Source organism: Sminthopsis crassicaudata, chromosome 4 (assembly GCF_048593235.1).
Source record: "Sminthopsis crassicaudata isolate SCR6 chromosome 4, ASM4859323v1, whole genome shotgun sequence".
NCBI lineage: Eukaryota > Metazoa > Chordata > Mammalia > Dasyuromorphia > Dasyuridae > Sminthopsis > Sminthopsis crassicaudata.
Window position 1 is genome coordinate 276,255,963 of NC_133620.1, and position 17,343 is coordinate 276,273,305.

A 17,343-nucleotide genomic window follows, 5' to 3' on the forward strand; every position below is an offset into this window, starting at 1 on the left:
TCAAAATGGGAAGAAACAGAAAATGGGCACCCTAACTTCTTCCTCCCAGTCCTAAACCCCTAAAGACTAAGAAAGGGACTAGCATCAATTGATTCTAAATCCAGGGTCATAAAGTACATTTAATGGTCATTACTGGTCCTGGGAAGAGGCGGACACACGGGAAACCGGATACCTTAGGCTGCTTGCCTGCTATGGGGGAAGAAGCCCCCTCCCCAAGTCTCAGCCTTCCAGGGGCCAGCCCTATCCCAATCCTTTTGTCCTCTAGAAGGGGCTCCTTCCTGGGGGTTAGGAGGCTGTAATTATTTTTATGGCATTACCCACCTCACAACAACCTTCCACCGGAGACCTGGCTGGAATCTCTCCCTGTCTCTCCGGCCCACCTAGCCATAAACCCAGCCTTCCCTAGACCTGATGGGGTCTCTCCACAAATACCTGTGACTACCATAAACGCCCATAAACAGCCCCTGTTTATAGCCCAGCCTGCCTGCTGCTAAATGAGGGCATTTGTTTCAAATTTGCAAATATCGAAAGAAGTAGAAACCCAAGTCCAGCCCTAAAATGAAATGTTCTGCATTCCAGCTCTGCTCCTTCCAACACAGCCAGGGGCCTCCACTGTTTACTCACTGGTTGCACTATCAGGAGAGGTATTTCCCTATTCCCTAAGGAGACTGTTTTGATCTGGGACTGGAGCGGGAAAAGAGGCGAAAGCAACCCAGACTCATAGGGAGACAGACATAAGTAACCCAAGATTTACTCTCCCGCTTGGCTAAACTCCTTTTCCCTCCCCTCCCCCATTTCCTGGGCCACCCCCACCCCTTTCCTCCCAGACAGGCTTCTGGAGCTTGTCAAACAAGGTCCTATGCTCAAGTCCCAAGTAGAGACTCGTCCTGGGCGCTGCCTCAGAGATACAACAGAGATCCACTCAGCAGCCTCCTCAGTGGCTCAGAAAACTATTCTAAAAAGAACGCTTCCAAGCCCGTTGGTCCATAAAGGTAAGGAAGCAATTAGCGCAAAAGTGCCGAAGCGGACTGGTCGGAATCATCTTTCCCTACAGGACCTCCAGGGCCGTAAAAAGACAACAGAAATACCCAGTGAGAATCCCACCCACCCATCCCAAACTGACACCTAAAAACAAAGCAACTCTAGGAAAGGGGACGGGAAGAAGAAAGCGAAGTTTTCGATCAACCGGGAATGACTGGAGAAACTCCTCCCGGAGGTGTGTGCTGGTGTTTACTAAATAAGAGCCTTTTGTTTTAAGAAGGAATTTAGGAAAGAAAAAAAAAAAAAAAAAAAACCCTCTTCCAAGCCCCCAGGGTTGTTCCAGAGCCCAAGCGTCCCCCTCTCCAGAGGAGTGCCGCTCCCTTCCCCACCACTCTGTGTGTGTGTGTGTGTGTGTGTGTGTGTTTTGAGTGTGTGAGTGTGTGAGGCGGGGGAAGGCACTCACATCAGAGGCTTGCAAAACTGCTAACAAATTTGGCATTTTTTAAACTGGTCACTTGAACAATTCGGCTTAATCTGTTAAATTAGCCAAACAGATCCATCCATTTGCTCTTAGTAGCTGGCTGTAGGGCTAGTCCTTATTTCCTTTTTCATGTTTAGGGTTGCTAGACTGGTGGGTGGGTGGTTCTATTGGCAGCTGCTGAAAAAGGACCTCAAATCCCAAAGGGGGACACAAAGACCTCATTATTCTGGACACACCACCTGTCTAGGGTTCCCGTGAAGCCTTAGCAAGTGCCACCCAGCCCCCCAGCTCCCCATAACCTACTTTTAGACCTTTTAGAGTTCTTAACCTGGGGTATACAGGGTACTTGAATAAATTCCAGGGATCCATGAACTTGGGTGGGAAAAGAATTCAAATTTTATTATCACTAATCTCTACCTGAAATGTATCATTCCCTTGAATTATGACTTTTTAAAAATTTCTAAGGACACCGAGGTTTCATCTGACTGCCCAAGATGGGATAGCTACAAAAAACAGGGGAGGAACCTGGCCTAGACAAACGAGCTTACTTCTACACAGGACCTTCAGGACATGGCTCATTCTTTGAAGAACTGCCCACCATAGGGCCTGCCTGACAGGAATTATTTATTCCCTGTGACAGAATCCACAAATTATCACCTTTCTCTGAACACCTCCCTCAACCATGCTCTGGGTACCCTGGCCTCTAGATGCTCTGTTCAAAGACAAGAACATGAGGTTGGTGCTAACCATCCTTTCTTCAATCAGACTCGGTGTCACAAAAGAACCATCCTAGAATGGAGTCAGGATACTGGATATAACAGGTGCTTAATAAAGGCTTATTCAATTTAATTGGTTTCTACAATAAAAATCACTGTAAACAATCCATCAACAGCATGGCCAACTATGATGAACTAATGAGCAAGGAAAATCTGAATATTCTAGAATGGTGGGTGGGAGAGATGTGAAATTTTAAAACAGAAAGAGGGCTCTAGAGATTCTTTAGTCCAAACATCTTCTTTTACAGATGAGAAAAGTGATTTACCCAAGATCACTCAGCAAAGCTAAGATTTCCATACCAGACTTCTCCCTTAGAAGGGGCAAAGATTTCTTCAACCTACTTCCTGACTCACCAAAGTGGATAAAAACTTTGTATGGCACACAACAGATTTAAATAGAAGATATATTGTATAAAAGAACATTCTTAAATTAAAAAAAAAAGTCTGAGAATACATGGGAATAAAAACAAGTAAATAATACAGTATATATTACATATTTATGAAAGACAGATTATATTCACATAGAAATGGCATTAAGCAAAGAAAGTATTAGAGCAAATTGTGCTTTATTCAGAGAAGACTTTCTAAAGGCCATGAATTTTGAATTAAGTTTGACAAGAGGGACATGTAGAGTATGAGGAAGAATGAGAAAGAATTTAATAAAAAGGTTCTCCCCTCCCCCATGTCCCCACCTCTTCAATTTAGGAGGATGATATATTTGAGAAAGTACTAGATTTGGGAATTAGAAGAACTCAGCTCCAATTCTGTTTTTTGACCCTTGGTTTCCTCACCTACTACTTACCTGACAGTTGTTAAGAGCAAAAACTTTGGAAAACAAAGAACTTAGTTGCCTACAAATCCCAGCATGCTGTACTGGCTTGGAATGTGGAAGAACACAGCAAGCAAGAACCTGTAGTCACCCATGACCTTCCATATGCACTGTTCTAAGGCCAAGAGCTCCATTTTCAGAGAAAAACATTGATCGTTGGATCTTTTTGGATCTAGGCTAAGTGAGCCATAGCTCTTAAGAACTCACTGAGTTTTCAGGTGGAGTCCTGCTTCTTCCATGGAAGATGGACAAAATTCACTTTTGGATAACTTTTAAATCTCCAGGCCCAAGTTAGAAAAGATTTCAGAAATCCACCTGATCTTTCCTCTCTCCTGGAGCTCTGAGGAGAACTTCACCTAAACTGCTCCAGAAAGACGGACCTTCTTCAAAGTCTGTCTCTCCTTTCTGCTACCAAGATTCCATAGATTACTATGGTAACGTGCCAGTCTCCAGTTCTTTAACAGAAGGTAGCTAGGTGGCAAAATTGATAGAGCACTGGGTCTGGTGTCAGGAAGATGAGTTCAAATTTAGCTTTAGACTCTAGCTGTGTGACCCTGAGTAAGTCACTTAACCCCGATTGCCTCAGTTTTCCCATTTATAAAATGAGCTGGAGAAGGAAGAGGCAAACCACTCTAGTATCTTTGCCAAAAAGACCCCAAATGGGATCACAAAGAGTTGTGACAGAGACAACAAAACAACACTATGTGTTCATTTATTCTCCCTGGGCCTCATTCCTACAGCTCTGGATATTCTATGGGCCTAAAAGGATAAATAATACATTCCCTGATATTTCCTCTACCCTCCCCTTATCTTATTTAACTTTTTCCAATCCCTACTACACTTTGGGAGGCTTTACCACATCCACACCACCATCTTAGCCAAGTCCCAGGTCTTTGTGCCTTACCATTAGGGAATGAGAACTAGCTTTGTAGATCTGAAAGCCCTCACCAAAATCAATGGAAGAGAAGATAGCCAAAGGGATTCAGGAAAGACAAGGCTTTGCTCCTCCTTGGTCATAGAACACAGATCCTCCTAGTTGGACCTTAGATGGCCTTCTAAACAGAGAATGTAACTCCCCCCTGAGGGGGGAGAAACTTCCCCCCACCCCCACTCACACAATGACTTCGTTAGAGAACCTGGGTTTCCTAACTCTCAGCGTTTTCCTGCCACAAGACTAGTAGTTGTGTGCTCAGTGCTATAAAACATGCAGGAACTTCAAAAGACTTGGCACAGTCTCTGAGGATCTGAAGGAGAGAATGCACCCAGGTTTTTCTTTTTTAATTCTGTCCCTGTGTTGGTCCAAATCAGATACACTAGTTTCAGTTCAGGCTTTGGGAGACCCTCCTTCCCCCCTTACCGGGGTACTTTTATGAAGAGAGAACATAGGCAAACCTACCTAAAGTTTCTGAAGGAAATGTGATCCAAAGTCTAGGATGCTTCCTTTTTTACTTCAGTCGAGTTTAACATAATAAACATGATTGTCCACATCAATCATAAAATACTAAGCTGGCTACAGTGAAGTGAGGGGGAAAATGACAATAGAAAACATTTTTCTGGTTCAGAACTCCTATTCCAGAACCCCAGGAAAGGAGAGCAAATTGTGTGCTGCACCCACTTAAATAACATACCTTTATCTCTATACCTAGACGCTGTGTCCCTCATCCCTATTACTGCGCTAGGAGATAGCTTGCCACCAAAGTCAGAAAAGACCTGTGTTCCTTGTAGGGAAGAAAGGACTCCTAGTTCCAAGGTAAACTGTTTACCTACTACAATGGAAGTCTCCTCCCTTTCCAGAGCAGACAATTAATTGCATTTTACCTGAATCTCCCTTTGATTTTTATCTTAGGGGAGACAGGGTGAGAGAATGAGAAGGGGAGGTACCAAGAGCTGTGGGTCATTCAGTAAATCAGTACTGAACTAATGCTGTCCTTCCTGAGAATCTGCATCCAGGATGAAGGAGGGGAAGCTCTAGCCAGGAAATGCAGAGTGGTTGTGTTTGGAAAAGTCCCAAATTTATGAGCCGCTGATGAAATACCAAGATCCATTTACAAAGAGACTTTGCAAAAATCTGTGCATTAGAATGAGGTAAACTATTTAAGAAGCTGCCAGTCAAAGGGGCTTTGTTGAGTCCTCTCCCGTGGAGATAAAAGAATAAGGACAAGGAAAATCTTTAAAAGATTAAGGAGTCCCAGGTAGTGCCCATGATGGAACACGGATCTCAGAAGATACAAAAGTGACCAAATCTGTATTTTTCTGTGTCCTCCTTATTTGCGAGGCAGGAGGTACTTTCCTGGCATCACCACATTATCACAATGAAGTAATGAGAGGCACCATCAAATTGAATATGAAATATATGTGATAATACCTAAGATTTGACTTACACATCACTGGGCACAACTTATTGGCGATTCCAAGTCCCACTCTCTTCATGAAACTTTCTCAGAAACCACCCCAATGTCTTCCCCTTCCTAATTTTCACTCCCAATAACATTTATCTTTACGACACATTTTGGAACATAATCATATTCAATTTAGCACTTTACTATATTAGTATTGCTCCTTATCTAGCTAGGATAGATAGTGTGTGTATCTTATCCATCCATTATCCTGTAGGATAAACTTGATTCCATTTCGCTTTTTAAGATACCCTATGTAATCTGACCCCAGGTTCAGTGGATGTTATTCCCCCTCTTATACTCTGAAGTTCAATGAAACTGGCATTTTCTCAGTTCCTCACTAGAGACATTCCATCTCCAACAGCTCATCTCTCATCTCTTCTTTGCTGTCCTCCAAGGCCACCTTCCTCACATCCACATCATCTTACCTCCCTCTTCCCTTAAAATGCAACTCATGAAGCCTTTCTCTGTCCCTATAAGCGCTAGTCACCTTACTCCCAAACTTGTATTTAATTACTTTGTGTTTGTATGTGCGAATAAATTCTATATTTATGCTGCACATTTTTATGTTTATGTGTTGTCTCTCTAGGGCAGCTAAATGGCAAAGTGATAGATTGAGGGGCCTAAAATCAGGAAGACCTGAGTTCAGATCATAATTTAGGATATGTGACCCTGGGCGAGTCGATTAACCCTATTTGCCTAAGTTTCCTCAATCGCAAAGTGCGAAAGAAGAAAATGGCAAGCTATTTCAGTATCTTTGCCAAGAAAAGTCCAAATGGGGTCACAAAAATTTGAACATAACTGAAATGATTGAACAGCAACAAAAACTGTCTCTCGGATTAGCATGAGAGTAGGACCTATTTCATTCTTTGTAATGTGATGTGAATACCAGATAGTTTTATTCTTTGTACTTGTATCAGCAATACTTAGCACAGTAATAAATATTGATTGATTGATTACTATACAACAAAGAGCTAAATGTCCCTTCCATAGTTCCTTATCTATTTGTATATGTGTCTGTCTTGTTTCCCCAACTAAAGAAATATTAAGGAATCATATATTTTTGAAGCTGACTCAACCATCCTGTCCTCAAGACCTGCCCTTTTCCCAACACAACACTTAGCATAATACTAGGCAAATAGCAGGTGTTCAATAACTAATTTGAATCCTAAAATGGCAGAGCTAGAAAGGGGCCTTAGGAATAGTTCAACCCCTTCATTTCACAAGGAAAGAAACCGAGGTCCAGAAACGTCTTACAAAGATAGAAAGCAGCTAATTCTTGATTTTTAACTTAGATTCAAATGAACCCAAATCCAATGAATGCTCTTATCATGAATCTTGTCCTGTACCATGGGAATATTCCAATTTTAGAGGTGAAAAAAACTGAGGCCCAGACAGTACGGTGTTTGCAAAAGTTCCATAATGAGATTGTGACAAAAGCAGGGATAGACCCCTACTCTTGACTTCCAAGTTAGGGCTCCCTTCCATTCTATTATCAGTGGAAAGGTCCCTGAATAAGGAGGCAAAATACCTGGATTTAAATCCTTGCTCTGACACTTCCTACTCTTGGTGACTCTAAGCAAGTTAAAGCTCTCTGGCTCTAAGCTTCTCCATTTGGAAAACGAAAAAGTTGGATTAGATGATCTCTGAAGTGCCAACTGCCTCTAAATCTATAATTATGACCTCTCTTCATTCAGCATTCTTCAGCTTAGAGTTCAAAATTTCTGGGCAAAGCAGTGTAATTTCCTGGAAAGTTACTGAACTTGGAGTGTTGGAAGATCTTAAGACAAAGCATTTCTTTCTGAGCCTCAGTTTCTTTACATGTAAAATCTGGGCACTGAACTGGGAGACCCCTAAGCTCCAGCTCCTAACCAATCTATGCACTAAAGAATAACTATGACTACTGGCATAAAATGTTGGCCTCCTTCCCTGACACAATGGCAAGCCCAGACTAGGGGCTGGGCAGGAGAAAAGGTAATCACGTAATGAAACCAAATTGCTATTTAGAGTTGAAAAAGACTTTAGAGGTCATTGAGAACAACCCCGCTTCATTTTTTCAGATGAAGAAATTGAGGTTCAGAAGATTAAGTTGAGTTGTTCAACCTGTTTAACAAATAAGATTCACAGCCTTTTATCATTTACCCAGTTTTCAGCACAGCTGATAAATTCTTATATCAGATCTTATAGTTCAAAGGCAGTGTTGGGAGGAAGCTAGGTGTGCTAGAGCCCTGGACCTGAAGTCTAGAAGACCTGAGTTCAAATCCAGACTCAAAACACTTATTAGTTGTGTAACACAACTCCAAGGAAGATGTGGGACAGCCCACCTCAAGTAAGGAAGACCTGGATTTCAATCTTATCTCAGACACTAGTTAAAAGACCCAGAACAAATCACTTACTCTTTTTTTGTAAATTGTAGCTGCAGTGTTTGCCTCAGGGTTATAGTGAGACTTCAATGTGATAATAATGGCTATAAAGCACTTTGGAAACTTAAATGTCAATCACTGTTATTATGTTTCTAAGAAAAAGGATACAGGACTTTGCTCAATTCCTTAAAAAAAAAAAAATCAAGTTTCATAGATTCTCTTCCTTCAGTCATTTGATAAATGGCTACTGGATGCAGAGCACTGGGCCAGGCATTAGGGAAGATGCAAAACTCAGATATCAGCTCTGTGAGGGGTTTCCAGTCTAGAAGGAAAATAAGCCACAGTCACAGAAAACTCTAATTACAATATTACCTGATAAAGACATTAGAGAAACAGCAAATAAAGTGCTATGTGAGGCTTCTTAAATTATCCACAGAATTAATCCAGAGGGGGAAACAGGCACTTGGCAATTCAATGACTCTGACTCCAAGAAGAGCTGCCAGGTCCAAATTCATTAGCCCTTGGAGCCAAGTTGCCTCCTGGCTACATACACTGACTCTTGACAGCATGACCGAGAAATGTCTTAAATATGGAGAAGAAAAGAGGGCGGAAAAAGTGACATGCTGCACAAGGCTTCCTAAAACCACTGATTAGCTGTACTATGCAGGCTCCACCAGAGTGCCATAGGGCTGGAGCTGGCATGAATGCATATTGAAATACAGTGAACTCAGAAGCCCCAAGATAGGAATCTAGCCCAGCTATACTGAGGGCACTTTCACCAGATATGGATAAATGGAAGCTGGAAGGTGGGGGGACATGAAGGGGAGGGCAACAATACTAAAAAGAATACATGGGAGAAAGATCAAGCCCAGCAGGTAATGAATAAGACTTGAGTAGTTAACCACAGCAATACTGGACCCACGCCTCTAACCAGAACTGCCTGGGTTCTCTTAGTTCAGAAATAGAGCAACAAGGGGACATAGCTGAAAAGACACATGTAACTGAGGTTAGAGGAAAAAGGCCAGAAGGGCAGGCAGGGGGGGGGCAAGCTAAGGACACACAACCCTGTGTATAACACTTTCTTCCATGGAGCTGGCTTGTCGAGTTAGTCATAATTTACACATTAGAAGTTGAGAGCAGTAATTCCCCAAATCCAAAATATGAAGCAAGAATTGATTTAGACCTTGGAAACTATTGAGCTCAAAATTCTCCTTTTAAAAATGGGAATAGTGAGGCACACGGAGGTAAATCATTTCAGAATCACTCACTGATGGGAACACATAAAATTTAGACATAAGGGATCTCCATTTTCACAGATGGAAAAACTAAGTCCCTGAGAGGGAATGAATCAATTTCTTTCTCTTTCTCTTTGTCTCTGTCTCTCTCCCTGCTTCCTCACTCCCTCCCTTTTTTCTTCTCTCTACTCTTCTCCCCAGAGTCAAAACGATCAGATCACCACATCATGGCAAAACCCAGTAAAAACATGCCTCACTGTAGGTAATAGATGTGTTCTTTCAAAGTTGCTTGTTGAATCCAATTTCTACTTAATGAATGCAATTTCCTCAATGAGTGGCAAGTTATTAAAATTAGAATTGTGTTCCTCTGGGTAAAGATTTGGCCCTGAGAACTTTTTAAAAACTGTACTTGGGAATGCTGCAAAAATAATACTAACAATAACCATGATTGTTTCCTGATAAAAATATGATTAATAGACAAATGAATGACAATATATGATGATAATATATGAATGCCGATCATCTAAGGTCATTTTTATCTTCAGTAATCAGATTTAAAGACATAAAGAAATAAGAACTCCTTAAGGGGAGGAAACATAAGGGTATCAAAACCACTTCTTTCCTCCTTTCTTTTCCGTAAGTCTATAATAGACTTTACTATATATTATTCTTTCTCAATACTCAGTCAATGTATATCAGTGCTATAATGGAAGTTATTGGACTTTAGGAACAGGCTAGGTGCCACAGTGGTTAGAGGGAAGTATTCAAATTTTTGTTCAGCTCTTCACAACCCCACTTGGGATTTTGTTGGCAAAAAATACTAAAGCAATTGCCATTTTCCTTTTCCATCTCATTTTATAGATTAGGAAACAGACAAATAAGGTTAAGTGACTTCCCCAGGATCACATAGCTAGTAAGAATCTAAAGTTGGATTTGAACTGAGATAAGTTCTTCTGACTTAGTTTTTCTGACTCCAAGGTTATACCACCTAGTGGCTCTACTATACAAATAGGGGATGCCTATGTACTGGAGGCACACAACAATGACAATCTGCAAACTCCATTCCTTAAGTCTAGTCTCAAAGTAACATACATCATATCAGATCCCTAAGTTATAAGTTATAACAGTAAATTATCAATACTCTTGAGTTTCAATAGAAAAACAGTATGGTACCAAGTAGCAAAAGCCCCAAGCTGGGAGTCAGCAAACATGGTTCCAGTCCTCATTTGGCTATCAACTAATTCTCTGACTGTTCAGCAAGTCCAGAGTACTATTCTAGGCTTCAGTCTTGTCTTGTAAAAGGAAGGCATTGCACTAAATAGTCCCTTCCAATTCTGACAATCTATGAAAAGAAGATGAAGTACTGTACCAGAGATGATGGAAATCTTGGAATAAGGAGGACCTGAATTAAAGCCCAGACTTTTGATATATATCAGAATGTGGCTTTTGTCATGATACTTAACTGCTCAGTGCCTCAGGCTATTTCCTGATATTATAAATTGCAGAAGGGTTTACATCAGCAGTGGTAAGAGAGTTTTCTTAATAAGAGTTTCCTAAACTAAAAGAATCACAATCTGGTCCTAAAATTTAAAAATTAAAATTAGTATAGTATAATATAAGTATCTTCAAGTGGAGTATTATATAGTAGACATAAACCAGTAAAGAATAATACAGTCTTAGTCTTCTATAAGCATATTATAGTATTAGTCTGATAAAAGCATTCAGTATAGTATAGTAGTAATATGACAGTTAAGTATCGAATGAGCATAGTATAATATTAGTCTAGTGTAAAAACATGGGCAGCTAGATGACTCAGTGACAGATCATTGGGCCTAGAATCAGGAAGACTTAATTTCAAATCCAACTTTAGACATTCACTAACTGTGAGACTCTAGACAAGTCACTTAATTTCTATTTGCCTGGAGAGGGAAATGGCAAATAACTCCATTATCTTTACCAAGAAAATCTCATGCACTGTATGGTCTACAGGATCAAGAAGAAGAGTCAGACACCACTGAACAACAACAAAGCATAGTCAAGTATGGTAAAAGTAGTATAAAATCTAAATGACACTCTCAGTTCTGCTATTCACCTGTGTGTGACTTTCTTAGACTCCCTGGATCCCACCCAATTTTCAATAATTTGTAAAAGGAGAAGACAGGTAGATGATCTTTAAATTTTCTTCTATGATCCTATAGACATATATCCCAACTCCACCAATTCAGAGTGGGAAACTTTGAAAGGGGAGGTGACTTTCCCAAGATTATCTAGCTTATGAATGGTAAAACCAGGAATCCAGTTTAAGTATAGTGACTCCCAAGTCTAGTGCTCTTTCCCATTCCTTCAAAGCGGCAAAAGCCCCAAAGCCTCAATGGGTACCAGCATACACACTGGCACTATGAAAGAGAGGCCCAAATAGAAAAGCACATTTATTTCTTTCATAAGGCAGAGAGCAGGGTAGCCCAAGTCCTGAGATTTTGAGACAGTATATAAATGACCCAAGCACTCCCCAGAAAAGGAAACATGTGGCCTAAGAATCAGAGGAAGAAAAGATATACTTATTTCTGTCTACTTCTGAACCCTTTGCCTACGATCATTGAGGAGGTGCAAGGAATAAAATTTTGGTCTCAGAGTCAGGAAGACCTAACTCTGGACACTTAATCTCTCTATCTCAGATTCCTTGAGCCTAAAATGAGAATAATAACATCATCTATCTTCCAGGGTTGTTGTGAGTATCAAATGAGATAAAAACACAATGCTTAACACATGGTAAACACTATACAAATACCAAATATTATTATTATTGGGCAGTCAAAATATCTATTTATTTAACAAATATTTACGACTAATCATATGCATAGCATTATAGGAACTACAGGGAAAAAACTATAAGAAATCCTCCCCAAACCCTCTCCCTCCAGGAACTTCCATTTTAGTAAGGGAAAGAACATGTCTATAAATACTATAATATTTTGTAGTGATAAAAGCTATATGAATGTTATAGATGTATCCTGTAGGAATTCAGTGGACTGAGATATCTTCTTTTGCTGGAGGGATCATATAAGTTGGGAAGATTTGAAATCAGAAGATTTTAGCAGATAGAAAAGAAAGATATCTATACAATCATAGCATGGTAGAACTAAAAGGAACCCAGAAGTCATCTAGTTCAACGTCCTCATTTTTCCATGAAAGGCTCTGTTTAAAAGTATGTTCACATTCAGAAAGCTGAGCAGTGCATTTTGGCTTATATAAGGGAATAGTGAGGAATGCTTAATGGGTATGGATGGGAAGGTAAATTTAAACTAGACTGCAGAGGATTTAAATATTAAAAGAAAAATCCTAAAGATAGTGGGGAGTCATTGAAGATTTTAGAATATGGAAGTAACTTAAAAAGCAGTATTTTAGCAAAACTGATTTGTCCATCTGGTACAGAAAGAGTTAGAGAGTTGACCCTCCATATCTCTTTACCCCTCCCCAATTTCTCAGAACACCTATTCACAGGGCTTCCTAGAGTTGCCTGAATATGGTCATAAAGTAATGACCAATCAGGCCCAGAATAGAGTGTCATTTTATGTGTGCCCCCACCTCCCAAAGAAGAAAGGGCCTTGGAGAGTAAATGGCAGAGCAACTAAGAAGCCAAATTGATCAGTTCAGGAACTTTAGTTTCCAAAAGAGAAAACCCTCTTCTCTTCTACCATATTTATCACAACAAAGATCTCAAAGTTTGGAAAGTTACTGGGTCATTTACTTCATAATTATTTAAACTTCAAAACATCCTAATCCACAACAAGCCCAGCTGTCTGGGCCCCTCTCCTTCTGGGCCTATTAATACTCTGGGGTCTCTCCATGCAAAGTCTTGCTAATTAATTACATAATTAAACAATGAGATGGAAAATTCTACTGTGAACTATTAAAAAAAAATCACTGCCCCCTGAAGTCATACTGTCCGGGGGTGTGTTGATCCCGGATTTCACTTAAAGACAGCAGGCGCCATGGCCACGGCCATGGGCTATGATTGTTTACAGCACATGGACAGGTTCCACACCAGGGCCCATTTGGTGGAGTTGATTTAAGGCTCTCATTAAAATGTTCCTTTGTTGAACACAAGGCAGCTTCCCCTTCACACACACCCCAGGATATTCTAGACCTCATGTCCCATTCCTCGAGCTCCCTCTTGGTTCCCCCCAATCCCTTCCCCCCCCACCACCACACACTAACGTCACAGGATTAACATCTGAGGAGTTGGTCTTCTCCTCACCGAAGGAATTTAGCATTTGCTGTACATGGGCACCGAGGCTCCAGTTCCACAAGAATACCCACCCCTAGAACTTCTAGAACACTCCCCTTTAAGTTCCCAACAATAACATGGTGAGAAGCCATCACAGCAAACCTAAATACTAAAAGACAAAGAACCCAGAAGACAGTCTTTTCACATATGATTAGAGGACTCCTCAATTGCAGCAGAAACTACCACCAAACTTCCTTTCAGAACAGATGTGGATCTAATCATATGTAATAACCAATCTGCCCATCACATTCTTTCCTTCAGGGGTCTAAGGCAGCACCAGAAGTATCTGGGGGCTCCTTTACCTTTATGTGCAAATACTCGGCCCTCCCAGGCTTCCACCAAGCCCTGAGACCTGGGGCACAAAAGGTGAAGATAACAGAAATTCACCACCTCTTAAACATCTCTTACCTCCCCCCATCAAATTCACTAAACAGGTGTCATAAAGTATGACTGGGTCAAATGCGCAGGATAAGCAGAAAGCCGAGAATATGGCCAGAAATTTCATCTCACTGGGAGCACAAGGTCTCTGGTGGCAGCTGTTATTATGGGTCAAGGAGGCCAACTATCTCAATGCTGCTCCAGAATCCTCTGCTTCTACGGAACCAGCTATTTAGGTGTGAGCAAGGCAACAATTAAGGATGTCCACAAGCTTGGGAGACAAATGGGGGAGAATAAATTCGGAACAGCGTTAAAAGTCATAGAACACCAAAAGATACAAATCACACACATAAACCCCTCTCAAACTAAAGTGCCTGGACCCTCTAAGTAGAAAAAGAATAAACTTTTCAGCAAGGATAGATAATGAGGAGAAGGGCCAGCAGGCACGAACTTTTTCTGCCTTGGCCTCCATCATCCAACGCATAATGGAGATCGGAGAAGGGGGTCAAATCCCCAGTGGAGCAGCCCTCACTATCCACCTCTTCCCGGGCCAACCGTGCCCGATTTTGGCAGGGGCCGCCGTAACTCCTTAGCGCCAGCGCACCCTGTACGGAGCCCGTGCCCACCCGGCTTGGGCAGCTCCTCTAGGAGCGGGCAGGGAGTTCACCGCCCCGGATGAGGGTTCGAAAGGGAAGAAGCCCCCAGTAGAAGTGCTTAGCGCTCCCCAAGATCCCTTCTGCTCAGCAGAAGGAAGGAGGAGGGAGTCGGGCCGGCTTAACAAAGGTCCATCCGCGTTAGGGCGGAGGAATGGATGGAGAGAAGGATGGCCGGTTGCGCGGAAGCCCCAGCGCCCCCCGGGAGCATCCCACCTCCCCAAAGAAAGGGCTCCGCCCGAAGCCGGGCACCACCCCGCCCCGCCAGGCAGCCGGCCCCAAGCGAGAGGGCTCTGCGCTCTCCTCACTCGGGCCCCCGAGGCCGGCAGCCCGCCGCGGGGGCAGGAGGAGGGGCGCCCAGCCAGGTCTCTCCGGGCAGGTAAGGCGGAGCCGTCCCGGCTGGAGCGCGGAGAGGCCGCTTCCCAGGTGGGCTGCCAGCGCTCTCGCCCAGGCGCCGGCTCCGCTCCGCGCCGCGCGCCCCGCGCTGTCCTCACTACTCACCACTCAGCAGCAGGAGAAAGCCGAGGAGCGGCGGCCGGCGAGGGCTACCCGGGGTCCCCGGCTCCGCTTCCATCGCGGCCGGCTCTAGAGAGGAGGACGAGAAAGGAAGAAAAGGAGCGGGGAGCGGCTCCGCCGAGCGCGCAGGACGCGAGGGCGCTGCTGCTGCGAGCCGGGGCCGGGCCGCCGCTGCCGCTGCTGCTCCCGCTGCAGCCCGAGCAGTGCCGAGAGCCACCGAGTCGAGCCCGCGCGCCCCGTCCCCAGAGCAGCCCGCAGTCGCGCGCCGCCGCCGCCAAGGGAAGCCCCGCCCCTCGACGCCCCCTCAGAACCCCCTTCCCGGCGGCGCGCACCGCCCCCCTCAGCACCGCCCCTTCAGGATACCCCTCGCCCGGGCGGCTCGTGGAGCCCCGCCTTCTTAGAGCGCTCCGCCTCCCAGAAGCCCACTCCCACCCCCAACCCCCGCTCAGCCTCAGTTGGGAGCCCCGCCCCTCCGTCCCCCCCACTTAAGCCTCCTTTTGGAGCCCCGCCCTCTCGGTCACCCCTCTCGGTGGCGGCCTGGCATCCCGCCTCCTTAGAACCCTCATCTTAGTGGAAGTTCGGAGCCTGGCTCCCTTAGAACCTTCTCAGCCTCAGCCTCAGGGTTTCATAAATTGGGCAGGATCTGGGGAGATCTGAGAGATGAAGGGCAATGGAAGGGGGAGGGAGCAGGATGGAAAATGTATAAAAAAGACGGGAGGGGAGGGAAAAAGAGGAGAGGCTAGGAAGCACGGATAATGGGGAGTAGGGAGAAGTTAAAGGTGGTGAGAGAAATGAAAGCAAGGAGGATGGTGTGAGGAAATAGGGGACATTATAGGAAAGGAAAAGGTAGAAGAACAATTTGAAAGAGACCTTGGGGGAATAGGAGGAAAAAGGTGGTGAGATGCAACTGTATGAGGAAGTGAGGTAGGGAGAACAGGGGATAATGTGAGGAGAAAGAAGACCTAGGTAGGATAGGAGATATTTGGGGAAGAGACGTGAGAGATGGGGGAGATGAAAATGAGGGGCACTGTTTCTGAGAACTGGCCAGAGGAATCCCTAGGAATTGTGTATTGTCATATATGTTTGTTGTGGGGAGCCCCTCAAACAGGGATCTGGAGAAAAAAAAAATCTCAAAAAGAGATTGGGTGATTTAAGACCAGTTGTTTAGTGAAAGGAGCGGAACCCCTCCCTTTCCTCTCCCCCTAAGGAACCTTAAATCCTAGGTCAGTCTTAGAACCACAGTTTCCTTGGTGTCTTCAGGACTTGAAGCTAATATAAATCCCCCAGGACATGGCTGCCAACTGGAGAAGGCTCTACAGGAAAGCTGTGGTCTGGCTCTGGCCCAGCATCACTCTGAACCTAAAGCTAGAAAAGGCTGACCCCAGGAATGCAGTAAGTAGAACCTTATTAGTCAGGCAACTTCAGTCCCAAGTCCATGACTGGACAATGTGAGCTGCAGAAGTCTCCGTGACTAAAGGAGCCTGGTTGGGTCTCTAGAGGTGTCTGCCTGGCTCAGGCCTTTTTCCAAATCTCTCAGTGGCCCCCTCCCCTCCCCACACACATTCTTCCTTTGTTGTAAGAACTGCAAGGGGTGTAGGAGGAGGGTAAGCAAAAGACAGACTCCAAAAGATAGGCTCCAGCTGCTGTTCACTCCTTCAGGATGTGCTGTGAGAGATCATAGTGTCTTCTTTTCCAGTAGGCTGGGAAGGGGGGTTTTGGGGTGGAGAGAGGGACTGGGACTGCAAGGCTCCAGCTTAGCCTTCACTTCCGCCCAGCCTTAAATTGAGAGATGGTGGGGGGAGGGCTTCCAGAATCCCAGGGCTCTGGGTGAACAGTTCTCACTCTGTCTCAGCAAGAGAACTCTAGGGACCCACATGGCCACCACATGGGAGAGCCAACTTTCATTACTACTAATACTTTTTACAGAGCTCTTCCTGATAAATCTTTTGACTATCAAGTCTTACTAATAAGCTTCCTATGTCCTCAAGACCAATCTTAAAGGATACGAGCTTCAATACCCCCCCCAAAACCTTTACTGGTATCCTCGAAGGCTTCACAAAATAAATTGGATAAGGAAAAGACGATACCAAGAACAATAGCTAGCATTTTATACAGAGCTTCAAAGTTTTCAAAGTGCTTTACATGTTATTCCCTCTGATTCCCACAACAAGCCAGCAGGTGCTGTTATTACTCCCAATTTTATAAACAGGGAAACTGAGGCTCAGAGGTCAAATGACCTGCCCAAAGTCATATAGCTAGAAAGTGTTTGAGGCACAATTAAAACTCAGATATTACCAATTCTTAGGCCAACACTCTAGCCATTACATTACCCTAGCCACTTATATCCCCTTTCCAAGTCCATGATAATCTCTTCTCCCTTTTCCATTGGTTTTCAGCATTTACCTTGGGTCCTACCCTATTCCCTCAAGACAAATATGGAAGACTCA

The 17,343-nt window shown here is 43.7% G+C and overlaps 1 protein-coding gene across 1 annotated transcript in view; it reads right to left on the reverse strand.

Annotated features, from left to right (window-relative positions):
* The window catches only part of PTK7 (protein tyrosine kinase 7 (inactive)), a 90,892-nt gene extending 75,805 nt beyond the window's left edge, over positions 1-15,087 (reverse strand). The window contains exon 1 of the mRNA XM_074310847.1: positions 14,882-15,087. Within this exon, the coding sequence (XP_074166948.1) occupies positions 14,882-14,954 (73 nt within the window). The 5' untranslated portion in view covers positions 14,955-15,087. The remainder of the gene's footprint in view (positions 1-14,881) is intronic.
* Positions 15,088-17,343: the final 2,256 nt, after the last annotated feature.